Source organism: Astyanax mexicanus, chromosome 3 (genome assembly GCF_023375975.1).
Source record: "Astyanax mexicanus isolate ESR-SI-001 chromosome 3, AstMex3_surface, whole genome shotgun sequence".
Taxonomy (NCBI): Eukaryota; Metazoa; Chordata; class Actinopteri; order Characiformes; family Acestrorhamphidae; genus Astyanax; species Astyanax mexicanus.
In genome coordinates this window covers 9206240-9220928 of record NC_064410.1, presented here as the reverse complement: position 1 = coordinate 9220928, position 14689 = coordinate 9206240, and the positions used below count along the sequence as shown (strand labels likewise).

Below are 14689 nucleotides of genomic sequence, written 5' to 3'. Positions count from 1 at the left end.
TTTCACATTTTGACAGACTTGCATAAGCCACAACTCTAGTCTTGCCTTCTTGGACCTGATATAGGGCTGCCCCTAAACCAGTCATGCTGGCATCTGTATGGAGTACATATGGGAGTCTCCAGTCTGCGAACCCTAGGACAGGTGTGTCCAAATGTGTGTTTTGTGGAAAACTCTCCTTTTAAGAGATCATTTAAAGGCCTAACAATCTCGGCCAAGACCTTGTCTGGATCAGACTGGATTCCTTCAGCAGAGATGACATGCCCAAGGTATTTTACTGAAGTCTGGAAAAATTTACATTTAGCTGGAGACAACTCTGCAAGTCTGCAATTCTTTTTTAGCACTCACATCAATCTTTCTTGTTGTTCTTCTAGAGTGTCTGAGAATATAATTAAATCATCAAGAAATGCAATAACTTCTTGAAGATACAGTCGTGAAGTTACTTTCTCCATCATTCTCTGAAAGGCGGCTGGGGAGTTGGTCAGACCTTGCGGAAGCCTGTGAAACTGCCAGTTTCCAAAGGGATTAGTGAATGCAGTTTTAGGGCGGTCAGTTGGCTCTACCTCCAGCTGGTAATAACCACTTTTGAGATCAAGAACAGTGAACCATTTTGATCCTGCAAGAAGGCAAAAGGTCTCTTCGATGCGAGGTAAGGGATAGGCATCGTTTTTAGTTAGATTGTTTAGCTTGCGATAGTCCACAACCATTCTAAGATCGCCATTCTTCTTACGGACAAGAACTATGGCTGATGCATAGGGGCTGTTAGATTCTTCTATGATGCCACAAGCCAGCAACTCTTGCAAGTGACGCCTTAAGTCCTCGAAATCAGCAGGACAGACCCGTCTCGTTCGCTCCTTAAATGGGACGTGGGGTTCCAACTCGATACGATGACGCCAGACACACTTCCAATGTGAAGGTCATGTTTGGAGAAGGCATGAGACACTTCTTTCTTGATTTATTCTAAAATATGCTCTTTGTACTCAAGTCAAGCTGCAGATCAGTGTCAGGTGAAGCTAGTTTGCTTTGCAGGAAAACCAAGGAAGGAATAAGCTACATGCTTGGGAATGGAGTCAGGGCTGTCGGAAGTGGTAAGGGACAAAGGCACAGCCCAATCAATGGGCGAACATTCTGCAATGACACACTTTGGGGGAAGCATGATGTCACGACAGGAGGTGTTCCTCACAGTAATTTTAAACTTGCTGTGGGATTCTGGCTTCAATTCCACAATCTGGTCATGGACTAGCAGCCCTCCAGGTACATGGCCGTCTTGTGGCTCTTCTATAACTGCTTTAAATGTTTGTCCACTGCATTTTCCACCACAGTTCCCTTTAAGCACGCGTACTTGATTTCTCTTTACTCGCACTGAGGTCTTGCTACTCAGCTTCACGCGTAATGCATTAGTCCTCAAAGGTTGGGATTGTGGCTGCATACAGCATTCAGAGTATACCGCTGCCCAATTAGCATGAAGTGGCAAAGAATTGAAAAACTGTGAGCCACCCTTCTTTTTGCAGTCAGAGATGAGTTGTCGAAGGACATTTGTACCAACTAGCAATGGCACTCTTTTGTTGTATGACTGGTCAGGACTGACTAAAGCCAGGATATTAAATGTTCCACTTATAGCAGAATTTTCTTACTCTGGGGTGTTTTTCCACCGGTTTTGGAGGGTTTGACAGTGTTAAATTTTTAGAAGCTACCTGAGGAGCAAAGGACATATTTCTCAACTTTTGAGTTTGGTCTTGGCCACCTCAGCCTCTAACTGTTTGATCCTCTCCTCCAGCTGCTCTTGAGTACAAGAATTAGCGACGGTCCTTCCATCAGAAGTCATGTGTGTCCGGGTATGAACTTTAGTGCTACTGGAATTTAGGTGTCGCTTCCTCCTGGCCTCTTTTAGGAGACTGTCCTGTTCATGAGTTCGGATTTTTAGAAAAAGTTCTGAAAAGGTCATACATTTCTTAGCAGAGTCAGCCAATGCCTCTTTTAAATGCAGTGTGGCGATCAGCACATCATCCCAGCAGCCCTTTATGAACTGCTTCAATAGCTGCTCATCAGCATTTCCACCCGCAAGACCCCACGCTCTACAACGTCTTGTAGAAGGGAATGAAGTCTGCGGAGATAGTCAGATGCCTTTTCTCCCTGGTTTTGATGTGTCTCTAAAAACCGAATATATAACTCCTCCCCTCCTGTAACACTCCCATAGACATTCTCCAACTCTTAGGTTGGAGGCTCTAGGGGCTGCATATTCACCAATGCACAATGCTACACTCAGTGCAGGGGAGAGCAGACTGTCCAGTATTATTTGACGTTGTTGACTTTCAGAAAGACTGGCATCACTCAAGACTTGTTTAGTATGTAATCGCCATATGTTAAAGGCTACCTCGTTAGGGGGTTAGGGTGCCAGAGAATACCCTTAATTTCCAAGGTGTTGGGGCACGCACTTCTGGACCAAGCTTGACAACATGCTCTACTACTAAACGCTGCACATCTGTAGGAACAGGGAAAGCTGTGGATGTGCTTGAGGTGTTCGCTTGAGCAGTACTTGCATCCATCTCTGTAGTGTCCATAGCCCCGAAAGTTACTGAGGTAGGGGATTCTGCACCCTTACAAGCTGGTGTAGAAGTAACTGGGTTTTGTTGACTGCTCCCACTAAGCTGACCTAAAGCATGGCGATTTAAAGCTACTGGACTGACATTGTAGATTTTAACCAGCTCATCTAACTTGTCTTTAAAGCTAATGGTCATGTCATCAATTACTCGCATTAGAGCTTTAGCACTAATACTGGCACAGAATACTGTCTGCCAATGTGCCATCTAGATGCTGTATGTTTACTACACTGTCAAGAGTATCAAATGCTCTTTGCATGTCAGCTATGGTAACTTTGTGATCTACTCTTTTTAAGATGACAGTGTACTCAGGGTCAAAATCATATTTTGCACACAAATCCATGGCTTTGTACATGTGATGATGAAAAACCCTTATACTTTCACTAAGCACTTTTTTTTTTAAATGTTGTCTTATTTCAAGCAGTAAAAGGACGCTCCAGTCCCTGTTTGGGCGCCATTTTTTTCCCCCTATGTAACCAAGTAATGAAATACCAGTAATGTGAAATACTTGAAAGAAGGAATGTTTATTTCAGGGTTCCGATAGCTGTATACTATCGTATGTTAAAAAACAAAACAAAAAATGTAATATATATATATATATATATATATATATATATATATATATATATATATATATATATATATTTCACATTTCTTTAACTGGAACGTACTTTTCTGCTGTTATAAAAAATTAATTCAGTTCAATAAATTTGAAATATAAATATATATATATATATATATTTTGGTTTTGTTTTTAAACATACGATAGTATACAGCTATCGGAACCCTGAAATAAACATTCCTTCTTTCAAGTATTTCACATTACTGGTATTTCATTACTTGGTTACACCAACATGGAGGAAGATTTTGGCTTCATTTTCATTGAATGAACGGGAATGGCGAGACTCTGGTCGAGACATATGGGAAGCCTTGTGAATAGTGTTCCTGTCCCTCATAGTGAAGAGACTGCTGGCCAAAAATCGCTGAGAAGGACTTGAATGAATTTTTTTCCAATAGCCTACACAACAGACAATATTTTGTTCATTACTGAGGGTAACTGAGTATCATGTGTTTTTTGGAGTTGAGATTGTTATAACTGTCATTGTTAAGTGAAGGATGTGTAACGCCATAGAAAAAATGGGTTAATAACTATTCTAATAAATAATATCTAAATGTTTCATGCGCAACTTGAAATACTTCTTTTCAAAATCTGAAATATACATATTAAAAAAGATTGTTATCCAGAGAGAAAAAAAGCTCATGATTTATGTATTATTTTCCTGTAATAAAAAAAAATGCACCAATATCCAGTAATATAAAACCATTTCATTGGAGTTGAAGCTCATTGGTTAACGCAGACAGCGCTAGCCTGTTATTGAAGCAGTAAAGCTTGATCCCGCCTTTCTTCTAGAAGTGAGTGGAAAACTAGAGGAGAAACAGCCAGAACAATATGGTGGTGTGGAGCTTAGGAGATGGATAGCTGGGGGGAAAATACAGCCTAAACCCTAAATTATATGGTGTTTCATGGTGTTTTCCAGCAGCAGGGGTACAAAACTGATAATTGTGAGGATTATTTGATCCTTTTTCTATTTAATTTGGTGAGTAAATGTTTTAAGTTTAATTGTTAATTAGCCACACATGATGTGCTTCAGCAGTGTTTCTAATCTAGTTTGATTCACTTTGAGTTTACAACGGTTTACTAAAAGTAGTTTAAATATAGTGTCTAAATCCATATTTGCCTTAAACGTTTATGAAACATTATAAAATAATCAGCATAGAGCTCAATATGTGAATAATGTGAGTTCTGTTAGCTGTAGTTTTGGCTTTGTCTCATTGGTGGAGTAATAGCTCCACCTGCTGGACGTTTTAGAGAGTTCTCTTCACAACAAGAACTAAAGTTGTAATTCAAACTGTTTGTTATTGGATTGTGAGCTTGTTTCTATTTTAAATTATTTTTGGAAGGTCTTAGTATTAATTTTGAGCAAGGAGTAAGAATCAAAATCGGTTTTGTGCATACAATTAATTGTGGATAAGGTTCAAGTTGTTTTAAGAACTGACTCATTTACTATATTAGAGACACAACTAAAAAAAATAAATAATAAAAATACAAGTTAACTGGCTAAAACTGATTTGTTTTAAAATATAAAATTGTTATTTTGTACTTTATATACACTATATGAAGGGTATTTGTCAAGTGTAACTACACAGTTAAATGAACTGAAAAATAATCAAGATTCAAGATTCAAAGAGTTTGTCATATGTACAGTACAGAAACTGGTTTCAGTGTACAATGAAATTCTTTCTTTGCTCTTTGCCAAGAATGCCAAATAGAAGATAGAAAAAGTGCAAAAAAAAATACAAAGGTTATAAATATTAAACTAATTGTCAGACAAAAAAAATAAATAAAAAGTTACTTAAGCAAAGAAATGTATAAAAAAAAGTGCAAGTGCGAAATATTGCAGTTATGGACATTAACTATATTTATTAAAAGATACAGTAAAGTGACGGCTGCAATGTAAACATGTTGAAGTAAAGTGCAGTGTTATTCCTGAGTTGTGTTCAAGAGTCTGATCGCAGGGTTATACCTGAGGTGTGTTCAAGAGTGATGGCCGTGGGGAAGAAACTGTTCTTTAACCTGATGGTCTTGCATTTTACACTTCTGTACCTCCAGCCTGAGGGCAGAAGTGTGAACAGTCCATGCTGGGGATGGGTGGAATCTTTGAGGATGGATGCAGCTCTCCTGTGGACTCTGTGGTGGTAGATGCTCTGCAGTCTTCACCACTCTCTGCAGACGTTTGCGCTCTACCACAGTCGTGCTGCCGTACCACATGGTGACACAGCTGGTCAGGAGGCTCTCGATCACACAGCTGTAGAAGTTGTTGAGGATCTTGGGAGACATCCCAAACTTCCTCAGTCTCCGCAGAAAGTACAGCCGCTGTTGAGCCTTTTTGACCAGCTGCGTTGTGTTTGTCCATGTGAGGTCCTGACTGATGTGGACGCCCAGGTATTTGAAGCTGCTCACTCTCTCCACTTCAAGTTCCCGGATGAACAGTGGCTGATGAGGTCTCCTGCCCTTTCTCATGTCCACCATCAGCTCCTTTGTCTTGACCGTGTTGAGAGCGAGATTGTATATAGCCCTGTTAAACTACTCTTGAATAAAAGTAGCATTTATTGGAGTAAATTGTTGACTTATTGAAAAGCATTTAATAAACCAACTGTAAATTTGTTGTAGGATTACCTCGGGCTATGTTAAGATATGAAAATATGGTCACCCTAAGTAAGAGGAGACTAATCTAAAAGAGTATTATTTGGGTTTTGCAGATATTTAAAATAAGGTGTGTGTTTTAAGGACAGATCACATTACACAGATACAGCACACTAACATTTGTTAACCTGAACCATCAAGATATCCAAATCAAATCTAAGCAGAAAATCAGATTTAAACAACTGTCTGGAAGAAGAAAATAAACAGACAACCATTACACATACAGCTGATAATCTCTATTATAACCAAGCTACTCACAGCAGGGGTTGCATTGTTCCAGATAGGATGTGGACTACCACTACAAATAAGAAATCAAAAACACAGTCATTCATCAAAAGAGGTTTATTTTCCTTCAGGAAAGTTTACAATAACCAGAAAGGCACCTTCTCATTAACCCTAATGGGACCCAGGGAAACACTTCCTTGCCACTGTGGAGCTGAAACAAGAAATGAAGGGTGGGTAAAGAAGTTACACAATTCTGAATTATCAAGCAGAGTTTGCTACACCTACCTGCACCTGGCAGAACCTGTCCCACATCCCTGCTGCCACAGCTCGTATCACAACAGCTACAAACTCTGGAATCTCCATCCACAGAAGTCCATCTGAAACGGTCAAACCCTGGTCAGTAACCTGATCAACTGCACACAATCTGAAGATTCATTACCCAAACTCACCCATTATTACTGAAGGAACAGGCCTTGTGAACAGCATCAGTGGGAGCAGAAGCAGCAGCAGCCGCCTTCAAGAAGCAGGTGAGGTAAATCTGCAGAGGAGCAAACACCATAAGCCCACAGGAACAGTACAGGCTATACAGAACACTGCAGTCCTCCTTACCAAGCCACTTCTCTGCTGCTCAAACACAAAGGCTTCCAGCTGGAACTGCAGCTTGTCACTCTGAACCCGGGGCAGGAAACGAGACTGTGAGCCTGTAAGCTTAGCGTCTACCAGACACCTAGAAGGAGGAACAGTTAGACAAGTGTCCAAGATGGACAGTCAGACAGATGAACGCTGTACTCCAAACCAGTCTGAAGATGGATAGTTAGCAGAGGCCTGCTTACCCATGATTCTCTATAAAGGAATATCTGGGAGTCGTGTTCAGGTCTGGCAAAGTAGTGGCCACACAGCTATCCACAAAGATCCTCAGAGGAACATGGTTGTACTGCATCACAGCAGCTTCAATGTTGATGAAGTCTCCCAGGATGTACTGGTTAGAGGGTCTCTCAAACTGCCAGTCATCTGGAGAGAAAGAAGCAGCACCATTAGAGACAGCTTAACCCTTACACTACCTGCAGTGCTTTAATACAAACCCATCATGAGCCTGAGAGAGAAGACCAGACGTTCCTCAGCAGTCACAGTAGCGGCATAAGGGATCCAAGCAGGCAGGAGGGCATTGCTGCTCACATTAAACTTCCTGTGAACAAGCCAAACAGTCTCAATACAGACTCCTGCTTCTGGTTGCAGCATCTACACCAAACACAGACTGCTCCTTACCGTGGATAGTGACACTCAATGCCCACCACAGTGCTCTTCGTCCTGACTACTGGAGATCCAACAGATGATGGGGTTGAGGTTTTTGGGACGTAGATAATGTTGAAGTAATACACCAATTCATCCTCAGTCATCTGCAGAAAAAAAAAAAGCAAAAATTAAACCAAATATTACACCCAAGCCAACAAAGGGTTCCAGACCCAGAGCAGCCATTCCCACACCTTCAAACTCACCATTGACACACCATTACACAGCTGCAGTTCAGACTGAAAAAGGTAAACCTGAGCAGCAGAATCTTCTCCTGTTGCTGCACAGCCTCCAAGTGTGATCTCTGCTGGGCTTATTAGTTCTCCAGTTCCTAAGAAGTCCTTCTTTACCTGCACGTACACGTTGTTCTCGCTACACTGAACAGCTACACTAGTAGCACGAACAGGCTGTGGTGGTTCAAAATGCACTGCTGGCTGCTGAGGCTGCACTGGAGCTTGGGGATAATGCCACGTCAGCTTTTTCACTGAACCCAGCATTTGTTTGAGTTGAACACTCAGAGGAGTTTGAGGAGAATTGGAGATTCCTCCTAAACCAGGAACATTTAGCAAAGTTGGCTGTTTTGGCTGAGCTGGAGCACCAACTGGATTACCAAACTGCGCATTACACACTCCCAACGCCAGAACCAGCAAAACCCCAACCCCACACTGTTTTAGAGCCATCTTAGAAATTCTGTGAAATACTGAGGACTGTTTCTGCTGTTACCTGGAACTGCTTTTATGTAGAAACAGACAAAGGTGACTCCGCCCCCATTGGAGTGCTCTTAACACGCCTCTAGACCTGCTGTTTGTGTGACACAGGTGACACCAATCAAGTTCAATGTGATCCACTGTAGGAGGTTCATTGGTCGTACTGTGGAAAATGTTGGCCATACTACAATTGGCCACAACAGTTAGATATAAAAAATATCTGTGCAATTTATACAGTTATGTCCAGAAATATACCTCATTTAGGTTCTGCACGCCACCACACTGGATTTGAAATGAAAAGACAGATTTAATTGAAATGTAGACTTTCAGGTTTAATTCAAGGGTTTAAACAAAAATACCCCATAAAGCGTTTTGGAATTACAGCAATTTTCCTACAAAGAGACAAAAAGTAATGGGATAAATGATCTCAAAATCTATTTCTTGGGGTCCATGAGGTATTCCCTTATTAATCCATCATCGGTTAAACAGGTAAAAGGTCTGGGGTGGATTCCATGTGTGGCATTTGCATCTGGGGCCTCATGTACTAAGACTTGCGTAGACTTCCTACTAAAATGTTCCGTACGCTCAGACCTGAAAAGTTCCGTACGCACAAAAAAATCCGGATTTATCTAACCGTGCGTAGGCAGAATCCCACGTACATTCTCTTAGTACATCACAATCAACTTGAAATCAAGCGCAAATGCACGAAAACAACACACCTGCCATGACTCCTCCCTCAATTACGCAGAGTATAAAGTTAGAATAATAATAATAATAATAATAAAAATAATAATAATAAACATTATTATTATTATATTATTATTATTAATATGATATACGCGTAGCGTATAATTACCCATGTTTTAAATTGTATTATTCTAAGATGGATAATAAATGCTTTCATTTAAATGCTTTAAATGAGTTGCTTACCAAGAAGCCACACGTCACGCACTCAGCTTGTTTTCTTATCCTCTTATGCTCTTGGAAATCTAAAACTGCTTATAAGCCAGTCATCATCATGGGCCAAAAAAAAACATAATGGTCACAGAAAATGCGCTCTCAATGAATTTGGCCATTAGTAATATTTTCCAATAATGCCAACGTGGCCAACTCCAACAACTTCAGCGCAAACCTTTATTCATGTTTATATAATCTAGGCTAAGTGGAAACACGTTGAATGATTATTTCTGTAAGCCACTGAAATTGTCTGATTTATTAACTTTATTTTACCCAATAATTACTTACTACAATGTGTGCATAAAGGATATCTTAATAGTTGTAATTTCAATGCATCGCCTCTAAGTGTCGCCAAATGACAAAAACACAATACATACGTAAAAAAAGGCGTACGCCCGAAACAAAAGTTCCGTGGGGGAACGCACTTTCTCACGTTCAAGTCAAATTTAGTACATCTGACCGTGAGCGTGAAATATGGCGTATGCAATGTTTTTGTGCGTACACATCTTTAGTACATGAGGCCCCAGGGGCCTCATGTACTAAGACTTGCGTGGACTTCCTACTAAAATGTTCCGTACGCTCAGATCTGAAAAGTTCCGTACGCACAAAAAAATCCGGATTTATCAAACCGTGCGTAGGCAGAATTCCACGTACTTTCTCTTAGTACATCACAATCAACTTGAAATCAAGCGCAAATGCACGAAAGCATCACACTTGCCACGACTCCTCCCTCAATTACGCAGAGTATAATGTTATATTATTATTATTATTATTATTATTATTATTATTATTATTATTATTAATAATAATAATAATAATATTATATACGCATAGCGTATAATTACCCATGTTTTAAGTTTTATTATTCTAAGATAAATGCTTTCATTTAAATGCTTTAAATGAGTTGCCTACCAAAAAGACACACGTCACGCACTCAGCTTGTTTTCTTATGCTCCTGGAAATCTAAAACTGCTTATAAGCCAGTCATCATCATGGGCCAAAAAAACATAATGATCACGGAAAATGCGCGCTCAATGAATTCGGCCATTAGCAGTATTTTCCAGTAATGCCAACGCTGCATCTCCAACAACTCCAGCGCAAACCTGATCTAGGCTAAGTGGAAACACGTTAAACGATTATTTCTGTAAGACAATGAAACTGTCTGATTAATTTACTTTATTTTACCCAATAATGCTTACTTCAATGTGTGCATAAAGGATATCTTAATAGTTGTAATTTCAATGCATCGCCTCTAAGTGTCGCCAAATGACAAAAACACAATACATACGTACAAAAAAAAGGCGTACGGCCAAAACAAAACTTCCGTGGGGGAACGCACTTTCACACGTTCAAGTCAAATTTAGTACATCAGACCGTGAGCGTGAAATATGGCATACACAATGTTTTTGTGCGTACGCACCTTTAGTACATGAGGCCCCAGGTGTGTTGGAGCATTACTAGTGATAGGGGGAGTCCTAATGAGTGGGTTGGGTAATTGGCCATGTATATTGGGGAAAATAGGAAAAAAAAAATAAAAATGTATTTTCTTTTTGGAAGAGATACTTATGCACCTACTTCCAAGAAAGTGTTCCTTAGTTGGGTAGAACTGAAAGAAAGTTTTTTTCCTCAACATGAAACAGATTCTGTGATAATACCCGACCTAGGATGTCTAGTTTTCACTTCCATTGAGAAGTCCTTTGGCTGAATGTGGTGGGTTCACAGCAACAGTTTCCAGATGCAAATGCCACACATGGAATCCACGCCAGACCTTCTACCTGTTTAACTGATGATGGATTAATAAGGGAATACCCCATGGACCACAAGAAATAGATTTTGAGATAATTTATCCCATTACTTTTTGTCCCTTTTTAGGAAAATTGCTGTAATTCCAAAACGCTTTATGGGGTATTTTTGTTCAACCTCTTGAATTAAACCTGAACGTCTACATTTCAATTAAATCTGTCTTTTCATTTCAAATCCAGTGTGGTGGCGTGCAGAACCTAAATGAGGTATATTTCTGGACATAACTGTATAAATGGCACAGATATTTTTATATCTAACTGTTGTGGCCAATTGTAGGATGGACAACATTTTCCACAGTACGACCAATGCACCTGCTACAGCGGATCACATTGAACTTGATTGGTGTCACCTGTGTCACACAAACAGCAGGTCTAGAGGCGTGTTAAGAGCACTCCAATGGGGGCGGAGTCACCTTTGTCTCTTTCTACATAAAAGCAGTTCCAGGTAACAGCAGAAACAGTCCTCAGTATTTCACAGAATTTTTAAGATGGCTCTAAAACAGTGTGGGGTTGGGGTTTTGCTGGTTCTGGTGTTGGGAGTGTGTAATGCGCAGTTTGGTAATCCAGTTGGTGCTCCAGCTCAGCCAAAACAGCCAACTTTGCTAAATGTTCCTGGTTTAGGAGGAATCTCCAATTCTCCTCAAACTCCTCTGAGTGTTCAACTCAAGCAAATGCTGGGTCCAGTGAAAAAGCTGATGTGGCATTATCCCCAAGCTCCAGTGCAGCCTCAGCAGCCAGCAGTGCATTTTGAACCACCACAGCCTGTTCGTGCTACTAGTGTAGCTGTTCAGTGTAGCGAGAACAACGTGTACGTGCAGGTAAAGAAGGACTTCTTAGGAACTGGAGAACTAATAAGCCCAGCAGAGATCACACTTGGAGGCTGTGCAGCAACAGGAGAAGATTCTGCTGCTCAGGTTTACCTTTTTCAGTCTGAACTGCAGCTGTGTAATGGTGTGTCAATGGTGAGTTTGAAGGTGTGGGAATGGCTGCTCTGGGTCTGGAACCCTTTGTTGGCTTGGGTGTAATATTTGGTTTAATTTTTGCTTTTTTTTTTCTGCAGATGACTGAAGATGAATTGGTATATTCCTTCAACATTATCTACGTCCCAAAAACCTCAACCCCATCATCTGTTGGATCTCCAGTAGTCAGGACGAAGAGCACTGTGGTGGGCATTCAGTGTCACTATCCACGGTAAGGAGCAGTCTGTGTTTGGTGTAGATGCTGCAACCAGAAGCAGGAGTCTGTATTGAGACTGTTTGGCTTGTTCACAGGAAGTTTAATGTGAGCAGCAATGCCCTCCTGCCTGCTTGGATCCCTTATGCCGCTACTGTGACTGCTGAGGAACGTCTGGTCTTCTCTCTCAGGCTCATGATGGGTTTGTATTAAAGCACTGCAGGTAGTGTAAGGGTTAAACTGTCTCTAATGGTGCTGCTTCTTTCTCTCCAGATGACTGGCAGTTTGAGAGACCCTCTAACCAGTACATCCTGGGAGACTTCATCAACATTGAAGCTGCTGTGATGCAGTACAACCATGTTCCTCTGAGGATCTTTGTGGATAGCTGTGTGGCCACTACTGTGCCAGACCTGAACACGACTCCCAGATATTCCTTTATAGAGAATCATGGGTAAGCAGGCCTCTGCTAACTATCCATCTTCATACTGGTTTGGAGTACAGCGTTCATCTGTCTGACTGTCCATCTTGGACACTTGTCTAACTGTTCCTCCTTCTAGGTGTCTGGTAGACGCTAAGCTTACAGGCTCACAGTCTCGTTTCCTGCCCCGGGTTCAGAGTGACAAGCTGCAGTTCCAGCTGGAAGCTTTTGTGTTTGAGCAGCAGAGAAGTGGCTTGGTAAGGAGGACTGCAGTGTTCTGTATAGCCAGTACTGTTCCTGTGGGCTTATGGTGTTTGCTCCTCTGCAGATTTACCTCACCTGCTTCTTGAAGGCGGCTGCTGCTGCTTCTGCTCCCACTGATGCTGTTCACAAGGCCTGTTCCTTCAGTAATAATGGGTGAGTTTTGGTAATGAAGCTTCAGATTTTGTGCAGTTGATCAGGTTACTGACCAGGGTTTGACTCTTTCAGATGGACTTCTGTGGATGGAGATTCCAGAGTTTGTAGCTGTTGTGATACAAACTGTGGCAGCAGGGCTGTGGGACAGGTTCTGCCAGGTGCAGGTAGGTGTAGAAAACTCTGCTTGATAATTCAGAATTGTGTAACTTTACTCACTTTTCGTTTCCTGTTTCAGCTCCACAGTGGCAAGGAAGTGTTTCCCTGGGTCCCATTAGGGTTAATGAGAAGGTGGTTTGGTAATTGTAAACTTTCCTGAAGGAAAATAAACCTCTTTTGATGAATGACTGGCTTTTTGATTTCTTATTTGTAGTAGTAATCCACACATCCTGTCTACATCAATCTGTTGATGCAGGTTCAATTCTGCTGTGTAGCCTTGTACTTGAATTGGGTAAAAATGGTGCAGCAAGGCTTTATTTCTGAGAAGCCATTGGGAAGACTTCTTCTCCTTATGGTCTTTCTGTGATACAACTTGACAATCTTGTTAGACTGTACCATATGTGACTAAAGGGATACTGGAAAATCTGCCTAGGATGGGTCCTCAGTAGGACATTGCCATATTCACTGCAGCCTAGGCTGTGAGTAGCTTGGTTATAGAGATTTAAAAGATGTTTGACTCTGATTTTCTGCTCAGATTTGTTTTGGATATCTTGATGGTTCACATTAACAAGTGTTACTGAGCTGTATGTGTGATTTGAATGAATCTGTCCTTAAAACACACACCTTATTTTAAATTTGTGCAAAACCTAAATAATACATTTAGATTGGTGTCCTCTTACTGGGAGTGACAATTTTTTTAAAACTTGGGTAAACCAGGACACTTTGGAATGGGGGGGGTGGGGGCACATATATACTGTGGCATGCACTCATTTAACATAGGCTGACATAATCCTACAACATACATTTTATTAAAAATGCTTTTCAATAAGTCAACAAAAACTTCATTAACAAAATTTAATTCAAAAGCCATAACGTTTTCTGTAATAAATGAATAGCACAATGAAAGATGCTCATCTAAACATCCCTCACTAAACAAAAGTTTTAACAGTAACTCAACTTAGAAGAACACATGATACTCAGTTACCCTCAGTTATGAACAAAATATTGTGTGTTCTGTAGGCTATTGGGAAAAACATACATATTCAAGTCCTTCTCTGTGCTTTTTTTTGGCAGCAGTCCCTTAACTATGAGGGACATGAACACTTCACAAGGCTTCCCAGTTGTCTCGACCCGGTCAGAAAGCGGGGAAACTCTTGTAAATCATCAGTAAACATACACTTGAGCTTCAGTATGTTTCCTGTGTACTGAAAATCATGCTGTCTACGTTCTGTTTAAGAACAGGGCTGCCCTCACTGACGCAGTTCAGGGATTGTCACACGCAGTGCCCTAATGCCTGTAAAATTGATGGTCCAACGAAGGTAATTTAAAAACCAATTTAACAACAAAACTACAGACTGTACTGACTATAAAAACATTAATAAACAAAATAAATCTAAACCTGGATAAGACTACAGTGAAATATCTATACAAATATACAAATATGCATAGTTATTATAAAAAATTAAATTATAGTGGTTACATGCAATTTACTTAGTAAGAAATGCAATAAATAACATTACGTGGGTTTCATGAGTCACCACAAATTTCCAGTGATTGTTGTCTACATTGACAAATGATATTGAATCAAAGTTCACCTGTGAAAATATATTAATATTAACGGGGCTTTGAAATTTAAACACACTCTGTATTCTTGTGTTTCCGGTGTAACATTAGATTGGAAA

General features: G+C 40.5%; 3 protein-coding genes and 1 long non-coding RNA gene across 4 annotated transcripts in view; 2 read left to right on the top strand and 2 right to left on the bottom strand.

The window, feature by feature from the left end:
- Positions 1–14689, bottom strand: part of LOC111196314 (zona pellucida sperm-binding protein 3-like) — an 81254-nt gene that overhangs the window by 10253 nt on the left and 56312 nt on the right. The window lies entirely within an intron of this gene.
- The window catches only part of LOC125799352 (uncharacterized), a 37773-nt gene that overhangs the window by 13215 nt on the left and 9869 nt on the right, over positions 1–14689 (top strand). The window lies entirely within an intron of this gene.
- On the bottom strand, positions 6190–8085 carry LOC111197584 (zona pellucida sperm-binding protein 3-like). The gene is made up of 8 exons (XM_022687060.2): positions 7584–8085; positions 7354–7484; positions 7170–7273; positions 6921–7098; positions 6697–6814; positions 6537–6625; positions 6373–6464; positions 6190–6298 (listed from the first exon to the last, which is right to left on the bottom strand). The coding sequence occupies exons 1-8, from the start codon at positions 8055–8057 to the stop codon at positions 6225–6227; spliced, it is 1260 nt and encodes a 419-aa protein (XP_022542781.2). The 5' UTR covers positions 8058–8085; the 3' UTR covers positions 6190–6224.
- Positions 11301–13192, top strand: LOC125799324 (zona pellucida sperm-binding protein 3-like). The gene is made up of 8 exons (XM_049475823.1): positions 11301–11805; positions 11904–12034; positions 12115–12218; positions 12290–12467; positions 12574–12691; positions 12763–12851; positions 12924–13015; positions 13087–13192. Exons 1-8 carry the CDS (start codon positions 11332–11334, stop codon positions 13149–13151), a joined length of 1251 nt encoding a protein of 416 aa, XP_049331780.1. The 5' UTR covers positions 11301–11331; the 3' UTR covers positions 13152–13192.